At 46.1% G+C, this 15,904-nt stretch overlaps 1 protein-coding gene across 1 annotated transcript; it reads left to right on the plus strand.

Moving 5' to 3' along the window:
* Nucleotides 1-1,729: 1,729 nt before the first annotated feature.
* Nucleotides 1,730-15,358, plus strand: golgb1 (golgin B1; the record flags this gene model as incomplete). The annotated part of the gene is made up of 20 exons (XM_083906615.1): nt 1,730-1,798; nt 2,812-2,997; nt 3,110-3,223; nt 3,367-3,534; nt 3,633-3,755; nt 4,170-4,283; nt 4,452-4,586; nt 4,758-5,328; nt 5,422-5,498; nt 5,809-5,869; nt 6,065-11,168; nt 11,250-11,661; nt 11,747-11,980; nt 12,059-12,898; nt 12,996-13,189; nt 13,273-13,432; nt 13,537-13,637; nt 13,724-13,795; nt 14,970-15,060; nt 15,159-15,358. The coding sequence occupies 20 exons, from the start codon at nt 1,730-1,732 to the stop codon at nt 15,294-15,296; spliced, it is 8,964 nt and encodes a 2,987-aa protein (XP_083762741.1). The 3' UTR covers nt 15,297-15,358.
* Between the last annotated feature and the right edge of the window lie 546 nt (nt 15,359-15,904).

Here is a 15,904-nt window from a genome sequence, read left to right on the forward strand (position 1 = left end):
TGATGCCAACGAGTCCAGTTTTGTGTATATTTATTTATTTTTAATGCATATATTTACGCAGACGCTCCCTGGAACGGGAGACGATGTCCTGAAATTTGCCGACAGTCCCTTACATGCGCAGATCCGGGCTGTCCAATCAGCGCCGAGGAAGTTTTGTTTCCGGGAATGTTTGGTGATGTGGCTATGCTCCGAAACCCATCCGAGGAAATTTGACAAATAAAAAACAGACACTTTAACCTGGAGAGCACGCGCACAGGTGAGTCAAAAGTCCCTTCGTTCGCAAACACACGAGTCGTTGAGTTGCACTTCACCGCTGTCACGCACCGAGCACTAAAACCCAGCGGAAAAAGGTTTAAAAACAGCCGTTCTGGCTTTCACTGTTATCGGTGCTAGCTTAGCAAAGCTAACTTGGTTGTGTCGTGGAAAGTGCGGTCCGAGTAAACTGCGGATATTTTCAACAGGACTCCTGTTTGCGCCAGCGCTTCTTCATCTTCAGATGTGTGCGCCAGTGTCCGGCCACTCCGAAAGTTTAGCGTCCATTTTCGCCTTAGCGAGGTTTAATCTTTGCTGCCCAGAAAAAAAAGAGTGACGCAGCCGCAGTGGTACTGTGTACTGTGGGTTTCGGAAAGGTTCGGCAACGTTCGGTCCGGACTCGTTAGAGGGGGAGATTAGGGGGGCGTCTGACAATGTGTTGCATTGGACACGACTCAAAAAGCAAAGTATTCATGTAAACATGGCGGAACAAGTTACTCAATATGGTAAAAACTTCAAATATCCCAAACATGTCGCATAACCAAGATGATCATGTTAATACATATATTTTTTCTTTAAAAAAAAGACAGATGTTTATTCATATTTTTTCAGGGCTGCAACTTAAAGGTTAAATCTGCATTCGATTATATCCATTAATCAATTTGGCCCTTAAAATAGTAAAAAATATCTCTTGACACGATAATTGATACACCATGGAAATATTGATAAATATTTATATTTTAATTAACAATTTGAGGTGCTATCAAGTCAACACTCCCTGCCAGTTTCACTCGCCATATGTTATGTAACCCTGTTCTCTCCCCACTGTGGGATAAATAAAGCTATCTTATCTTATCTTATCTTATCACAGAATCGTTATATCACGATATTATTGATATTATTGGGCCACGTATCCCCTACTAATCATCACACAACCTCTCTCAGCTCATGTAGATCATCTGGATATATCGTTTTGTAGATTATCAAATTTGTTGGCTTAACAACTTAAATTAAAACAATATATTTTGACTGTTATCTCATAGAAGAAACTTTTTTTTTTTCTATCAGCTGTGGGTTTTTTTTTTGCATAGGCAATAATGATTCTTTATTCAAATAAGTTCATGAATGTACCCAGTCACTGCCTGCATATGCAAACAACAGTAAAATAAACATACTTGGGCTTGTGTGTTTAATACCATCTTAAGGTGTGTCATTCAACATCGGCGTCAGATGATGAAAGACGTGGCGAAAGGTCAGGTGTGCATATCTTCTGTTAGACAACGCCAATGATGCACACTAGACTGGTTTATCTGCAGGTTGCATTTATGCTACGTTGAACAAAATTGACAAAATTGATTCTGAGGCAAACAAAATAAGGCTTGTGCAGTAATGGAGTCGTATGTCTGTCGTGTCTCTGCCCTTAAGCTTACAAACTTGTTCCCCCCCCCCCCCCCCCCCGACTTACAGTGCCATCTTTATGTTAAGCCGTTTGGCCACAGTCCTCCAGGAGCTCTCCGGAGAGGAGGGCGCAGATGGAGACCCACAGGTGAGACTGAAGCACGTAAACTATCCACCTTATTCCCCTGAGCCCATGATATTTTGTGTAAATTATTGTTATTCCTTTCATCACGTCCCTGTCTCTAAAGCAGTAATGGTGTTCTCCATGGTAACTGGACACTAATCCCCAAGAGGGATTGGTGAAATTGAACCTGTGAGAACATTAACCTGCTACAACTTGGTCAAAGTGACAACAACAACAGATACATTTTACTAAAATTGACATTTAAATTTTCTATAACCCTACTAGAAGGCTTTACAGTATACAGTATTTTTACAGCAAGAACACCACAGTTGCATTTTGTTAAAGGAGGTGGGACACAATCTTATTTATCTAAGGGGAGACAAAGAGATAAGTCAGAGCCTTAGTGTCCACATCACCAAGTCTGGTTTTAAGTTTTTTTTTAGTGTTTGGACACTGGATAGAACTAGTTCACTGCTGCTTCTGCTCCTGACGGTCCACACATAATCATCTATCCAGTTAAGCCTCCAGGAATAAGAATAAAATATTGTAAATAAATAATTTCGGTACAAGGAGACATAGAGCCCAGGTTAAAATAAAATGTTTAATCAGAGAAAACCTTAATGCAAGATGTATTGCTTTGTAACCCAAGGTACACTGATAAGACGGTGCACCTGTGTCTGCAGTGTCTGTATATTCAAGAAAATCTATCTTCCCCTTGTGATTTAGTTGATCAATTTCGTTAAGTTGTGTAACTCAGAGGTGAATCAATAGGTGAAATCGAAGCAGCAAAGGCAGCGATATCCGTCGTTTTACTTTTTTTTTTAAATGGAACTCCTTCCTGTTGTTTATAATGTTGGCTTTCTGTCAAATCCTTTGAAGTCTCGTGGCCGAGTTAAAAATAGAAAAGGCGGACCTGTCTATTCATTTTCTCAGGCGTGACTCATTTTATACAGCGATGGAGAGGTATTTTTACTGCAGCGGGGACCATACGTGACGAGTGAATAAATGAATGCTCCTTCATTTCTGTCCTCGTACAGGAAATGCTGGTGCCTCAGCTCCCTGATGACGAGGGTCAGGCTCCAGCAGAGTCGGATGTACCCGAGGAGGCCATGGAGAGGCTGGCTCACCTGGAACAACTGGTTGTACAGCTGAAGGAGCTCATTCGAGACACGCTGCTTGTCCAGAAGGACACGGAGCTGTCCAACAAAGATGTTCAGCTCAAGGTGAATAATCCTCTCTGTGTTTGAGTGTTTGTTTTTCAGCACTTGCCGCAGTTCACTCTTGATTTTAGTGTGGGTTTTATGACGGAGAGCTGTTGTTTTTGTTTTTGCACAGAGTGAGAAGGAAGAAGCCGAGGCTCGGTTCACCAAACTTAAACTGCAGGCCAAAGCGAAGATGGCGTCGCTCAACAAACAGATAGCTGGTTTGAAAGGATCAGGTGGAGGCACGGTGACGGTGAGTCTGACCCACGCTTTACTCCAGTGATAAAAAAGATCTTATACAGAGGAAAATATGTGACTCTTTTACCACAAACTAAGATTGAGGACTTTTTTCCAGGTTTTATCTGACATGAGCATCTGTTTTGTCTATAGCAGAGCCCAGACAGTTCTTTCACAGCAGCTGGAGCTGCAGTCGAGGAGGAGCTCCAGGAACTGAAGAGCAAGCTGAGCGAGGAGGAGGCCAACAGCAGGGAGCTTCAGCAACAACTTCAGACCCTCCAACAGCTTCTTCACGAGAAGGAATCTGCTCACGCTGAACAGGTGACACAGCTGCAGATAAAACTGTGAACACATGATGACTCAAACAGTCCTGAGAAAAGATCTGTCTGGACGATTTGTTGCTGTGTTTTGGTTTCCAGCTGCAGAAGCTGCAGGCAGTGGTGTTCGAGAAGGACGTGCGCTTCCAGGAGCAGATTCAGAAACACGAAGAGGAGCTGATGAAGGTCACAACTCAGTCGCAGGAGGATGGCGAACTTCAGCAGGTACAGGGCTGTGTGTTAATTTGGGTTTTAATCATTTAGTTTGGATTCATTCAACCTTTTGTGATCATTTGTTGGACATCCTTTTACTTTTTATGTTGACTCCAAGTCTTAAGTCATCTATTTATATGCCTTTTATTAACTGGAATAATTTATGATGATCTTTTGTTTTTTTACAGTAGCCCACAATGGAAAAATGTTATATATTTTGGGTATTTACGGCTATTTTAAGGCTATATAGTTTCTACACCACACTTGGAAGGGAAGGTTGAGGTGTTAATTAGACTGGATTGAGAATAAAAAGGGGGTGAAGTCGTCAAGCGGTGGCTGAGAAGATGAGATATTTAAAATATACTGTACTGCCATGGTATTGTAATTCCCACCCATGTGGTTTCCTTGTTGTTTCCCTTCTTCCAGACTCTTCACGCCGTTCAGAGACGCTGTGAAGAGCTTGAGGAGGCTCTAAGATCTCGCGCTCAGGTGGTGGAAGTACTGCAGCAGGAAGTGAGCAGCGCCGATCAGCAAAAACAGGTACAGTTCCTGCTATGCAGATATTTACCAACGCTTTATTTGGAAGGTTTTTGACACGCCTCAGTCAGTGATGACACACCATTAATGTGTTGTTTATCTGAGATACACAACACACACCCACTCGTATCGTCTTTCTTTCTTTCCGCCTCACCCTCTTTTCTGCAACAGATCTTGACTGCTCAGTTCCGGCAGATGGAGCAAGAGCTGGCCGAGGCTGTGAAGCTGAGGGAGGAGGAGCGGCAGCAGTGGGCCGAGCAGGCCAGCAGGGCAGATGTAGAAATCGCAGCCCTGCGAACAAGCCTGGAGGCTCTGGAAGAAGAAGAGAGAGCGCAGGTGGCGAGGCAGGAGATCGAGCTGGTGTCCCTGAGAGAGGCAGAGCGTGTTAGTCAGGAGGCTCTGGATAAAGAGAGAGCAGAGGTGGTGAGGCAGGAGAATGAGTTGTTGTCGCTGAGAGAGGCAGAGCGTGTTAGTCAGGAGGCTCTGGACAAAGAGAGAGTGGAGGTGGCGAGGCAGGAGAGCGAGCTCCTGTCCCTGCGAGAGGCAGAGCGTGTTAGTCAGGAGGCTCTGGAGAACGAGAGGATGGAAGTTACCAGACTGGACAGAGAACTGGCTCTGGTGAAAGAGGCTGAGCTCACGGCTGTCCGAGTGAGCCACGAAGCTTCAGAGAGAGACGCCGCGGAAATATCTCGGCTCGAAAGCGAACTTGCATCTTTGAGAGAGGCGGCCGTTCATAGCAGCCACGACGCTGCCTTAGCGACGGAGAAGTCAGATGTAGATGAACTAGCAAGAGAGCTGGCTTCACTTAAAGAGAAGCAGGAAGATGCTCAGAAGAAGGATGAGATCTATGTAGAAGTTTGGAGACATTTACGAGCTCTCACGGTCGCCGATGAACCAGCAGAAGATGAAAACCTCGTCCCTGATGACTTTTCTCTGCTCCTGGACGCCGTGCGGTCGATTGACATCGAGCTCATCAAGCTGAAAGAGAAACACAGCGAGAGTGAAGAACATTGTGTATCGCTCACCCACACCATGGAAACCCTTCAGGGTAAGAGCATCTATCTGTGGGTGTGTGTGTGAGTGTGATTTATCACATCAATCACATCTCAGTAAAGTAACAATGTTTTTGTGTGACCAACAGAACAACTTCATAGAAAAACCACAGAACAGGAGGAGGCCACTGCCAAGGTACAGCAGCTGGAGCTGCAGATTGTAACGGTCAGTATCACAACATCACATTTGATGACATCACATCAACAGGCCTTTGTGTTTATTCATGGAATCGAGTTCTAAAGTTTTATATGTGGCTCCGTGGCACGAGGTTTCACACACCTGTTACTTTAAAGAATGCTGATATGGATTTAAATCAAAACGGGAATCACAGAAGCTGCATAAACGTCTCCATCTGAGGCTGTACTTCTTCTTACTTTATCCCAACATTAAGTCCTAGCTTTGTTTTTGGTGATTTTGTAGACGAGCAAATATGCAAAGTCCTTCCCAGATTCACAGTTTGGTTTCTTTCCTTCAGTTGTCTGACAGAGACGATGGTACTGGACCTCTGCCACAGGACTCTTCTGAAGCTGAAAAAGGTAGACATTATAAATATCTGTCCGTACAGTAAAATTCACACTATGCTGTATATATAAAACAATGATTACGGTGATGGGGGGGGGGGGGGAATACAGATATCACGTACAAGAGCCTGTTTATAGTAGTATGTGTTAAAAGAATAGTTATTTTAATATTTATTGTAAAAACCTGTGATTTTCTTTTGTTTTTCACAGCCCAAATACTGGCACTGGAGCAGCAGCTTTTAGAAAAAGATAACGAGCTGGTTGCCTTGCGAGAATCCCTGAGGCTGGCCAAAGACCAAAGCTCCAGTGAGATTTCGTCGAGTGAAACGCACGATCAGACATCAGACCAGGATCAGGATGCCAACACAGGCCTTGATGACAGCTCCTCAGCTCTCCCTGGTCTTAATGAGGACACACAAGAAGAAGACACCACTCTAATAGCCGAGGACACCTCTGTTCTTTCCATTTCGGCTGATAATGACAGCAGCCCAGAGCTTATTGGACACCAGTCTGAGTCACCAGAAGAATCCAAAGCGACGTCTTCAGATGAGATGGTCACCAGTTGTGATTCAGAGGTGGCGCACAGCAGCTGGACACTCCTGGAAGCCGTAAATCAAGATGGAGGCCAGGAGTGGCCCTCCATCATGCAGGATTTCAGCCAAATGCAGCTGCAGTCATGGGAGACAACGAGCATGGAGCAGGAAACCTCCGCGGTTCAAGTCGAGTCCTCCTCTGTCATCATTCGAGAGACGGTTCATGTCCATGTTAGTCAGCAGAGCTCGTCCTCCATGGATGCTGATGTGTCCTCTGGCCATGTCTTTGCTCAAGCTTTGGCTGAGGAACTCCAGAAGAGGTACAGTGAACTTCTGGCTGAGATGCAGATGTTGAAAGAGGCAGCTGCAGAGTCGCAGGAGAAAATCAAGAACCTGGAGGAAGAAACTCAGCTACTTTCCGCTGCAAAACAAGAGGCAGAGTCTCAGGCCAATAACTTTGCGGAGGAGCTTAAGTTAGCCAATTCTGAGTTGTGCGGTGTCTCCCAGCAAAGTGGCCTATTAGTGGAGAAGCATATTTCTGAAATACAGTTTCTAGAAGAACAGATAGACATTTTGAGCACTGAAAGAAAAGCCAAGGAGGAGAAGATCCAGAGCCTTCAGAGCGACTTGGAATCAACCCACCAAGCTCTCTCTGAGCAGGATAGACAAGTCAGGATGCTGAGTGCTGAGCTGGAGGACAGAGAACTCTTCACCTCTGAGCTTGAAAGGAGGCTGCAAGATATGGAAACCAGCGTGTTGGAGTCTTCCCAGATTTCAGATCTCAACAATGAATCTTTGTCACAGAAGGACACAGAGATTGGCGACTTACAGCTACGTCTCAGTCAGAGAGAGCAAGAGATGACGGAGCTTAATGACAGTATGTCTGCTAAACTCCTCCAGGTAGAAGAAGAGAAGTACCACATAGACTGTGAAGTCAACAAACTGAAAGATCAGATTGTGGATCTTGAGAAAGTGAGAGAAGAGAAGCAACAACTGAGCTGTGAAGACTCCACTTCTCACGCTGATGATGAACTCTGGATTTTACGAAAGCAGAAAGAAGAATTGGAAACTCAGCTGACACAAATGAAGAAGAAGCTGCAGGCTGCGCTTGTGCAACGAAAAGACCTCATGAAGAAGGTCAAGGACTTTGAGGTGGAAGCAAAAAATAGGAAAGAGCAAGAAGAATTAACAAAGGTAGACGCTCCTGCAGTTGTTACAGAAGTAGAAGAAACTAGAGGACATGATATTCAAGAAATGAAGGCTAAACTCCTGGAGCTTGATGAAGCTTTAAGATCCAAAGGGGAGATGGTTGAAGGTCTCGAGCAGAAAATTGTCCAGCAAGAACAAGACATTGCTGAGATGGTTGCCCTGAATAGAAAGCTAAGCGAAGAAGCCGAAAATGCTCAACAGCCTTCAGACGTCGCCTCTGAGATAACTGTGTTACAAGCCCAAGTGGCCTCTCTGAAAGCAGAGTGCGAGACACTTCAGAAGAAGGTTCAGGACGCTCAAGAATCTCGCAAAGAGACTATCCGCAAGGCGAAAGAGAAAGACAGACACCACCGTGAGCAACTGAAGCAGCAGAAGGAAGAATACAGTGAACTGATGGAGCGCTTTGAGGTGCAAAGTGGAGAAAGAGACGACCTTCTTACTAAACTCAGTGAAATAGAAGAAAAAGTGAGCCATGAAAGAGAGGATATGTCTCACCAGGAGACAAAGCAGCTGTCTGAAAATATGGAGAAGCAATCAGCTGGTGACTGGGTCCAGGAAGACTGGGTAGACTTTGCCACATCTGAGCCTGATTCATCACAACCACAAACTAGTGAACCACTTCAGCCTCCTGCACAGCGGTCGGATTTCCACTCTGCACAAATGGAGGAATCTCTGAAAGGTCTTGGGGAAGAGATCCAAACTCTGCGGTTGGCCAACACAGAGCTGGAGAAGCAGCTTCACGAAACTCATGCCAGTCTGTCACTGAAAGAGGCTGAATTACTGGATTTGAGCAAGGAGCTACAAGCACTAAGAGAGAAGGAAACACAAATCAGTGCACTCTCAGAGGAAATTGCTGATCTCAGAGAAAAATATCATCAAGCTGAGTCTCATGCAGAAACCATAAAAGCAGAGATGGATGCTGCGACCCAAGCAGCATCCGCGGCATCTGCAGATTCGGCATCTTCCGTTGCAGCACTTCAGGGTGAAGTGGAAGACTTCAAGCAGTTTCTCGACAAGAAAAACCAGGAGATAATGGAGCTCAGTCAGCAGCTCAGTGAGCAGAACTCCCTCATACACTCAATGCAAGACACGGTCTCTCAGAAGGATCAACTAATAGCCTCTTTACAGGATGAATTAAAGGTTGAGCAGGAGAAAACCCAGAAATTAGAGTTTGAGGTTCCACTGAAGCAAGAGGAAGAGAAAGACAACGAGGTGAAGATTCAGCAGCTTCAGCGAAAACTTCAGGCTGCCCTGATCTCTCGCAAAGAGATGCACAAAGAAAAGAAAACCCAGAAAGAGCAACTAGAGTCAACTGAGAAGCTCATCGCCGAGCTGAAACAGAAACTTGATTCCGCAGAAGATGAGCTGGATAAGCTCCGAGCAGAAAAACTAAGGCTGATTGATGAGGTTGATCGGATGTTGCTGGAGAACCAAAGCCTTGGATCATCCTGTGAGAGTCTCAAACTGGCCATGGAAGGTGTACTGAACGAGAAAGATGCTTGTAAGAGAGAAGTGGCGTTTGCAAAAGAAGAGGCCGCCAAGGTTAGCAGGGAATGGGAGGGCAAGGTTCAAACCATGAAGGATGAGTACGAGACTCTGCTCAAGTCGTACGAAAACGTGAGCGATGAGGCAGAGCGAGTGAGGCGAGTCCTGGAAGCTGCCAGACAGGAGAGACAGGAGTTAGGGGCCAGGGTGAGGACACATGAGGCTGCAAAACAAGAAGCTGAGCGGCAGGTAGAGGAGGCGCAGAAAGAGGTCAATTCAGTCAAAGACAAAATGAGGAAGTTTGCCAAAACAAAGCAGCAGAAAATAATGGAATTAGAGGAGGAGAATGAGAGGCTGAGGGAGTTGCAGGAAAAGCCCGTCATGAAACGAAGCAACGGTTCTTTGCAAGGTGAAGTTGAGAGACTCAAAGAGGAAGTTCTGAATTTGAAAGATGAGCTGGATGCTACATCAGAAGAGAAAGAAACTTTAGCAAAGCAGGTTGAAGAAATGAGGGAACAAATTGACCAAATGGGAAAGAAAGAGGACAATGAAATCCAACCAAGTCTTCTTAGTTCTGTAGCTGTTGTAGAAGAGGTCGTCACAGCCCAAACGGTAGATGACATCACAACCAGTCCTGAGTCTAACAAGAGTCAGAATGATGATCAAGAAAAGCCTTCACCTCCAAAAGAGACTCCAGACGATCATATAGTTGCAGTGTCTGCAGCAGAAACACAGGTGCAACCTACAGAGGAGAAAGAAGAGGAAATGGTGGAAAGTGCTCAAACTTTATTAGAGGACAAAATGAGAGAGATGGAGGCAGTGGTTAACACAGAGAGGGCACTCTGGCAGGAACGGGAGGCTGAACTCAAAGCTAAGCTGGCGTCTCTTGAGCAAGACCTTCAGGAAAGTCAAGATAAGCTGACTCTGTTGTCATCCTTGGAAAGGTACCTAGAAGAGAGCAAAGAGAGAGAGAGGAGTCTGATTGAAGAGGGTTCAAAGAGGGAAACTCAGGTCAAAGAACTTCTCAGAAGCCTTGAAACTGAGAAGGATAACCTGGAGGAGCGTCTCATGAACCAGTTGGCTCAACTCAACGGGAGCATTGCCGGTTACCAGCAAGAGGCCGCAGACAACCGCGAGCACCTGGCTGGAATCCAGCGGCAGGTGGAGACGTTGGAGAGGGAGCGAGCTGAACTCGAAGCCGAGGCCCAGAGCGAGAGGGACCGAGCGTGCAGGCTGGAAGAAGACATGAGGCAAGCCCAGAGGGAGAGAGCCGAGGCAGAGGCTGAGTCTGGGAAACAGAGGGAGCTGGAGCAGCAGCTGAGGTCTGCTCAAAGGGTCAGAGAAGGAAGCCAGAGCAGAGCTCGTCAGCTGGAAGAGCTGCTGAGGGAGAAGCAGCTGGAGGTGCGACAGCTGCAGAAGGACAGCATCCAGTACCAGGAGAGGATCAGCGAACTGGGCAAGGAAGCCAAGTCACTGCAGCTTGGCCACGATGAGCTCATTAGCAAATTAAAACAATCTCGGCTGGAATCTTCCACAACCCAAGAGGACCTGAAGAGGATTGAGGCTGAACTGACGAACTGTAAATCTGAACTGGATGAGGTCCAAAAACAATTGAGCGAGGCCTTAGCTGAGAAAGCAACTTTGGAACAGAGCTCTCAGCAGAAAGTGGTTTTGCTTAAGGCTGAAGCAGAGCAAACGCTGGACTCTGTTAGGTTCAGGCTGGGAGCTGAACTGAAGGACATGGAGCTGAGACTGGAGGAGGTCTACAGGGAGCGGGAAAAGGAAGTGGATGCAACCATGGAGGCCAGAGAGATGGCAGAAGGTGCTGGAAGACGAGCCCAGGAAATGCAAGCCCGCCTCGACGAGTCTTTGGCGAGGTTAGCTGCATTCTCTCGATGCATGTCCTCGCTGCAAGACGATCGGGACAGAGTTCTGGACGAGACTCGGCAGTGGGAAACTCGCTTTAATGATTCTCTGCAGGCCAAGGAGGCTGAAGTCAGGGAGGCCGAAACACGGGCAAGGGAACTGACCGAACGTCTTCAGAAAGAAACCGCACTGAAAGAGGAACTTCAGCTCTCAGTGGACAGGTAAAAACTCTCTATATTCGTCTTATCCCACTATTTCCTTGCATTTTTACCTCAAAATTCACATGATTGTTTATTTTTCAGACTGGAGAAAGCAGGCAAAGAATGGCAGCTGAAACTGGAGAAGGAGGAAAATGATGTCACAGAGATACAGGCTGTCCTTGAGGAGGAAAGAAACCTGCACCAACAAACAACATCTGAGTTGAAGTCTGCTCAGAATGAAGTCCGTGCACTTACAGGAGAGCTGGAGGGTGTTCGTCACAGAGTCCAGGCTCTGGACGAGGCTGTAGCTCGACTGCAGGGTGAAGTCGACCAGGCCAGGACTGAGCTGAAGGAGAGGGAGGCAGAAGAGAGGAGGCTGTGTCTGAACGTGGAGCAACTGGAGACAGACCTGAGGTCGTCTAAGGCCTTGACGGAGAGTCTGCAGACGGAGTTAAATGAGAAGGAAAGGAGAGAAGTGGAAATGCTGGGGGAGAAGGAGCATGCTGTTGCACAGGTTCATGCTTTTCCTTGTCATTGATGTTTTAAAATGGCAATTTTAAAGATATTCTGATCATATTCATATTTGTCTTATGTCTCAGGCGGCTGACGAAGCGAGAAAGGAGGCCGACAGTCGTGCACAGGAAGCTGAGAAGGAGCTGGAGCAGAGAAGGGAGGAGGTGCGGGACCTGGAGGAAAAACTGCGGAAGGCAGAGGAAGAGAGCAACAACCGAAAGGTTCGACTGGACTCTTTCACCAATGCCATGGGCTCCTTGCAGGACGACAGAGACCGAGTCCTGAACATATACAAACAGCTGGAGGAGAAACACCTGCAGGTAATATCACAAACAGGAATGCTGTGTATTGCTTTTTTTTTGCTTTGTAAACAAAATAATATTTGTTATGTTTCCCAGGTCATGATGGAGAAAGATGGTTTGATCCAAGAAGCAGCAGGGGAGAACAACAGCCTGAAGGAAGAGTTGCGCTCTCTGCTGGTCCAGAGAGACGACCTGTACGCCGAAAAGGCCAAGCTGTCTGCGGAGCTTCACGGCTATCGTGACGAGCTTAATCAAGTCCTCAGCATGAAGGACTCCCAGCACAAACAGCTTCTGGCAGCACAGAGAGTGAGAATCACCGCGCTGGAAAAGGAGCGCGACGAACTGGAAAGTCAGTTAAAGAGTGTCAGCAGAGCCAGAGAGGCCGAAGAAGAGGCTGTGTTAAAGGTGGAGGTGGAGAGTCTCAGTCAGGCTGCTGAGGTTACGACAGCATCACAGGGTTTTGATGCTCCTGGGGCAGAGGTTGAGAAGCTGAGAGAGCAGCTGCAGGCAGCACGAGAACGAGTGGAGGAGCTAGAGGAGACACTGTCAAGGGAGCGACAAGAGCAGGAAAACGGGAAGGAAGAGCTCGCCGAGCTGCGATGGGAAGGAGGCGTGATGCGCACGGAGTCGGAGAGCGCTCAGGAAAGGGTGGCCGAGCTGGCCCGAGACCTGCTGGTCGTCGAGCAGCAGCTGCTCGGAGAGAAGGAAGCAGTGACGCAGCTGAGAGCGGAGAACCAGTCGTTTGCTAAATCCATGGCCTCATTACAGGACAGCAGGGACCAGGCAGTGAACAAGGTCCAGGAACTGAGCCTGAAACTTGAAGAGATGAGCAAGACGGGTAGCCACACAGCTCCCAGCAGCCCCGGAGGCTCCACGGGGGAAGTGTGGGGCCTAAAGAACGCACTACAAGCCCTTCAAAACGACAGGGAGAGACTGGTGAGTGACTGATAATCCATGGTTCCTGCAAAACCTATGAACAGGAACGTGTTTTAGCTTATCTAATCCAACATATTCATCTGTGCTTTCCTCTCAGCTGGAGCAGCTTCAAACTCAGACGTCTGAGCTCAAGAAGCAGAAGCTGGAGCTGGCTCGACTCGGAGCAGGAGAGCTGATCAAAGTCAGCCAGGAGCTGTTTGAGGAGAAGGAGAAGAACGAGGAGATGCTGGGTGTCATCGCGCAGCTGGAGAGAGTGGTGGAAACGGGCAAGCGGGAAACTGAGACACTACGGTGAGAATCACTGGAGGCGTTTAGTCGACGTCAACAAATGAGCATCTTTGATTTATTTGATTTCTTCTTAATGCAAAATGTAGGCTGGAGCGCGTTGACTGGATGGCTCAAGCAGAACAGCTGAAACAGCAGACGCTCGCCACGCTGTCGGAGCGCGACCAACAACTGCGACAACTCGCCGCCATGCTGGAGGAAGCTCGCAGTCACGGGCCCAAAATTCAGCAGGAGCTCTATCAGAGAGAGGTAATGTCATTCCTGACCATCCATCCATCATCTGTACCGCTGATTATTTCGTGTTCTTGGACAGATTTCCTACCGAAATGAACTGTTCCATGATCTTCCCACAGGGCACAGAGAAAGTGGACAGTCCTCCTGGAGCTCCGCAGGAGAGGAGAGGTCTGTTGGACAGCCACGCCTTCACAGCTGAGGTCAAAGACTTACAGCGCAGGTATCGTAAGAATCCATCATCTTTGTGAGTGTTCAAACATGTGGCTCACAGATGTTCACTGACTCTTCTTACCTTCTCTACTTCAGGCTGGATGAAGAGATAAACCAGAGGATGGCTGTTGAGGAGCAACTCATGGTCACGCAGGAACAACTGAAACGGTAAGAAATGTGATTTCTAGACCTATTTACTTTTACTGTTTGGGTTCAGTCTTATGTCGCTAATCAAAGCTGTTCCTGGCAGTGTTTTTAAACATGAACTCATAGTCGTGCACTGGCCGGGGAACAAAGCAGAGCCTTGAGCAGCTCAGGAGCCACGTCTTTCCCCTCAGGAGTTGCGTGCGAGCTAAAAGGAGAAGCAGATAATGAAGTTGAATTTGTCAGCGAGACGTGAAAACGGCTCTAAATGAACCCTAATGTTCCAATGTCTGTTGGGTATGCACATAAAAAAGATGTGATGATGAGTCAGTGATTTGTTGAAACTAGATTATAAACTAGAATGCTGCTCACGTTATGAGTATCCTGTATTTTCATACACTTAACGTTGTCCTTGAGGCTCCAGATAATAAATCGCTTACTGTCCCACACCAATCTCCATAGAGAAAATAAGCATTTTTAACCCGTAGTGACACAGGAGTTGTGGGTCCACTACTGCTTTGTTTGGTAAGTTGGAGTCCCTTAGTTAAATCTGAATAAAGGATATTTAAACGAAGTAAAACAAATAACTTTCTTTTAACTTACTGATGGAGGCAGAAGTGTAATCTAGAACTCCTGTGTGGCTGGATGTAAAATCGATGATTTTCCCGATGGACTTTGGTGCAGATGCATATTCTTCACATATCATAAACCTAAAGTGTGTTTAGATTAGAAGGGGTGCCTTTAGTTGAGTGGTTTAAAATCTGATTAATCTTGTGTCCCCAGCCATATTTTCTTATATGAGAGGAAGTATCTGTATCTCAAAGTTTTATATATTTTGCATAAATGACATTTTAAATCAGTTTACCAAGCACGTTTGGGGAATTATTCATATGCAATATCAACATTTTGCATATGGTTTTACCATTATAGCTCTAAACTATATTATGTTGCTATATTACGCATAAAATCTGGTCTTTTCATGATTTATATTGTAATTTGGGTCATAATATTTTGCCATATAGAAGGTTTTGTAAACACTGTGCTAAAATATTGCAATATTATATATAGAAGATTTGTTGTTGTATTTAATATGTACAACTGAGGATAAAATGCACTTTCTGATCTTTCCAAATTTAGTAATCGACAAAATCACACGGCTAACGTCCGCTTTTATTACCCTTTTCATTCTGATTATCAGTCACAGCTCGGCTCAGTGGCGCTCAGCTCAGGAAGACGATCAGTCGGAGACGGCTGTTTTCATCGAGCCGCCGGAAGGAGCCGTCACTCGGGTGAGGTTTTCCGCTCGATTCGCTAATTTATCGCCCTGATAACGGTCGAACTTTTTCCTGTAACCTCGCGTTTCTTTCTTTCTTTCTTTCTCCGGCAGATTCGCCGAGGAGGCCCGGGTCTGAAGCGGATGCTGCGCGTGGCCTTCTGCTCCCGCCAACGCACGCCTCTGCTGTTGAGCCTCTATCTGCTCACCGTGCACGTGCTGCTGCTGCTGTGTCTGGGCGGATTCCTGTGAAAGCAGCTGACAGATAAGACACAGACCTGAGGAGAGACAGGGAGGGAGGGGGAAGGAAAAGAGTGACGCACACAGACCTAACCCAGGCCATCAATATCTGTTCTATTGTGTTATTCTACACAAATACACACTTTGCACTTTACAGGATTTTCAACTTTTAGCCAAAGTGTTTACGTCGGGGAGGTGTCGTCATTGACTATTAACTGTTTTTCATGTGGTGTGGATTTGACAGAGAGCGAGGACAGAACGGGACAAAGATTTTATCCTTTATTCCTCCTTTTCCTGCCGTTTCACAGAGGGAAAAAAAGTTTCTTATTATTATTATTATTAATGAAGTGTTTTGGTCGATGGTTTTCTTCCTGTGCCTTTAGATAGGGATTTAAAAAGGGTTACTTTACGTTAAAGAAAGAGTTGGACATTTTAGGGGGAAAAAATAACACAAACTGACACCGATAATCATCTGTTAAATTAAAGCTTAAACTGTTATTTGTATAATCTGTACAAAAAATCGGTGTAAAGAGTAAGTATTTTCTTAGGTACTGTAAGGCCATATTTTTACTTTATAGTACTTAATACTCCACACGACGACAAGTCTCTTTATTTAAAAA

This window comes from Microchirus variegatus (assembly GCF_963457635.1).
Source record: "Microchirus variegatus genome assembly, chromosome: 20".
NCBI lineage: Eukaryota > Metazoa > Chordata > Actinopteri > Pleuronectiformes > Soleidae > Microchirus > Microchirus variegatus.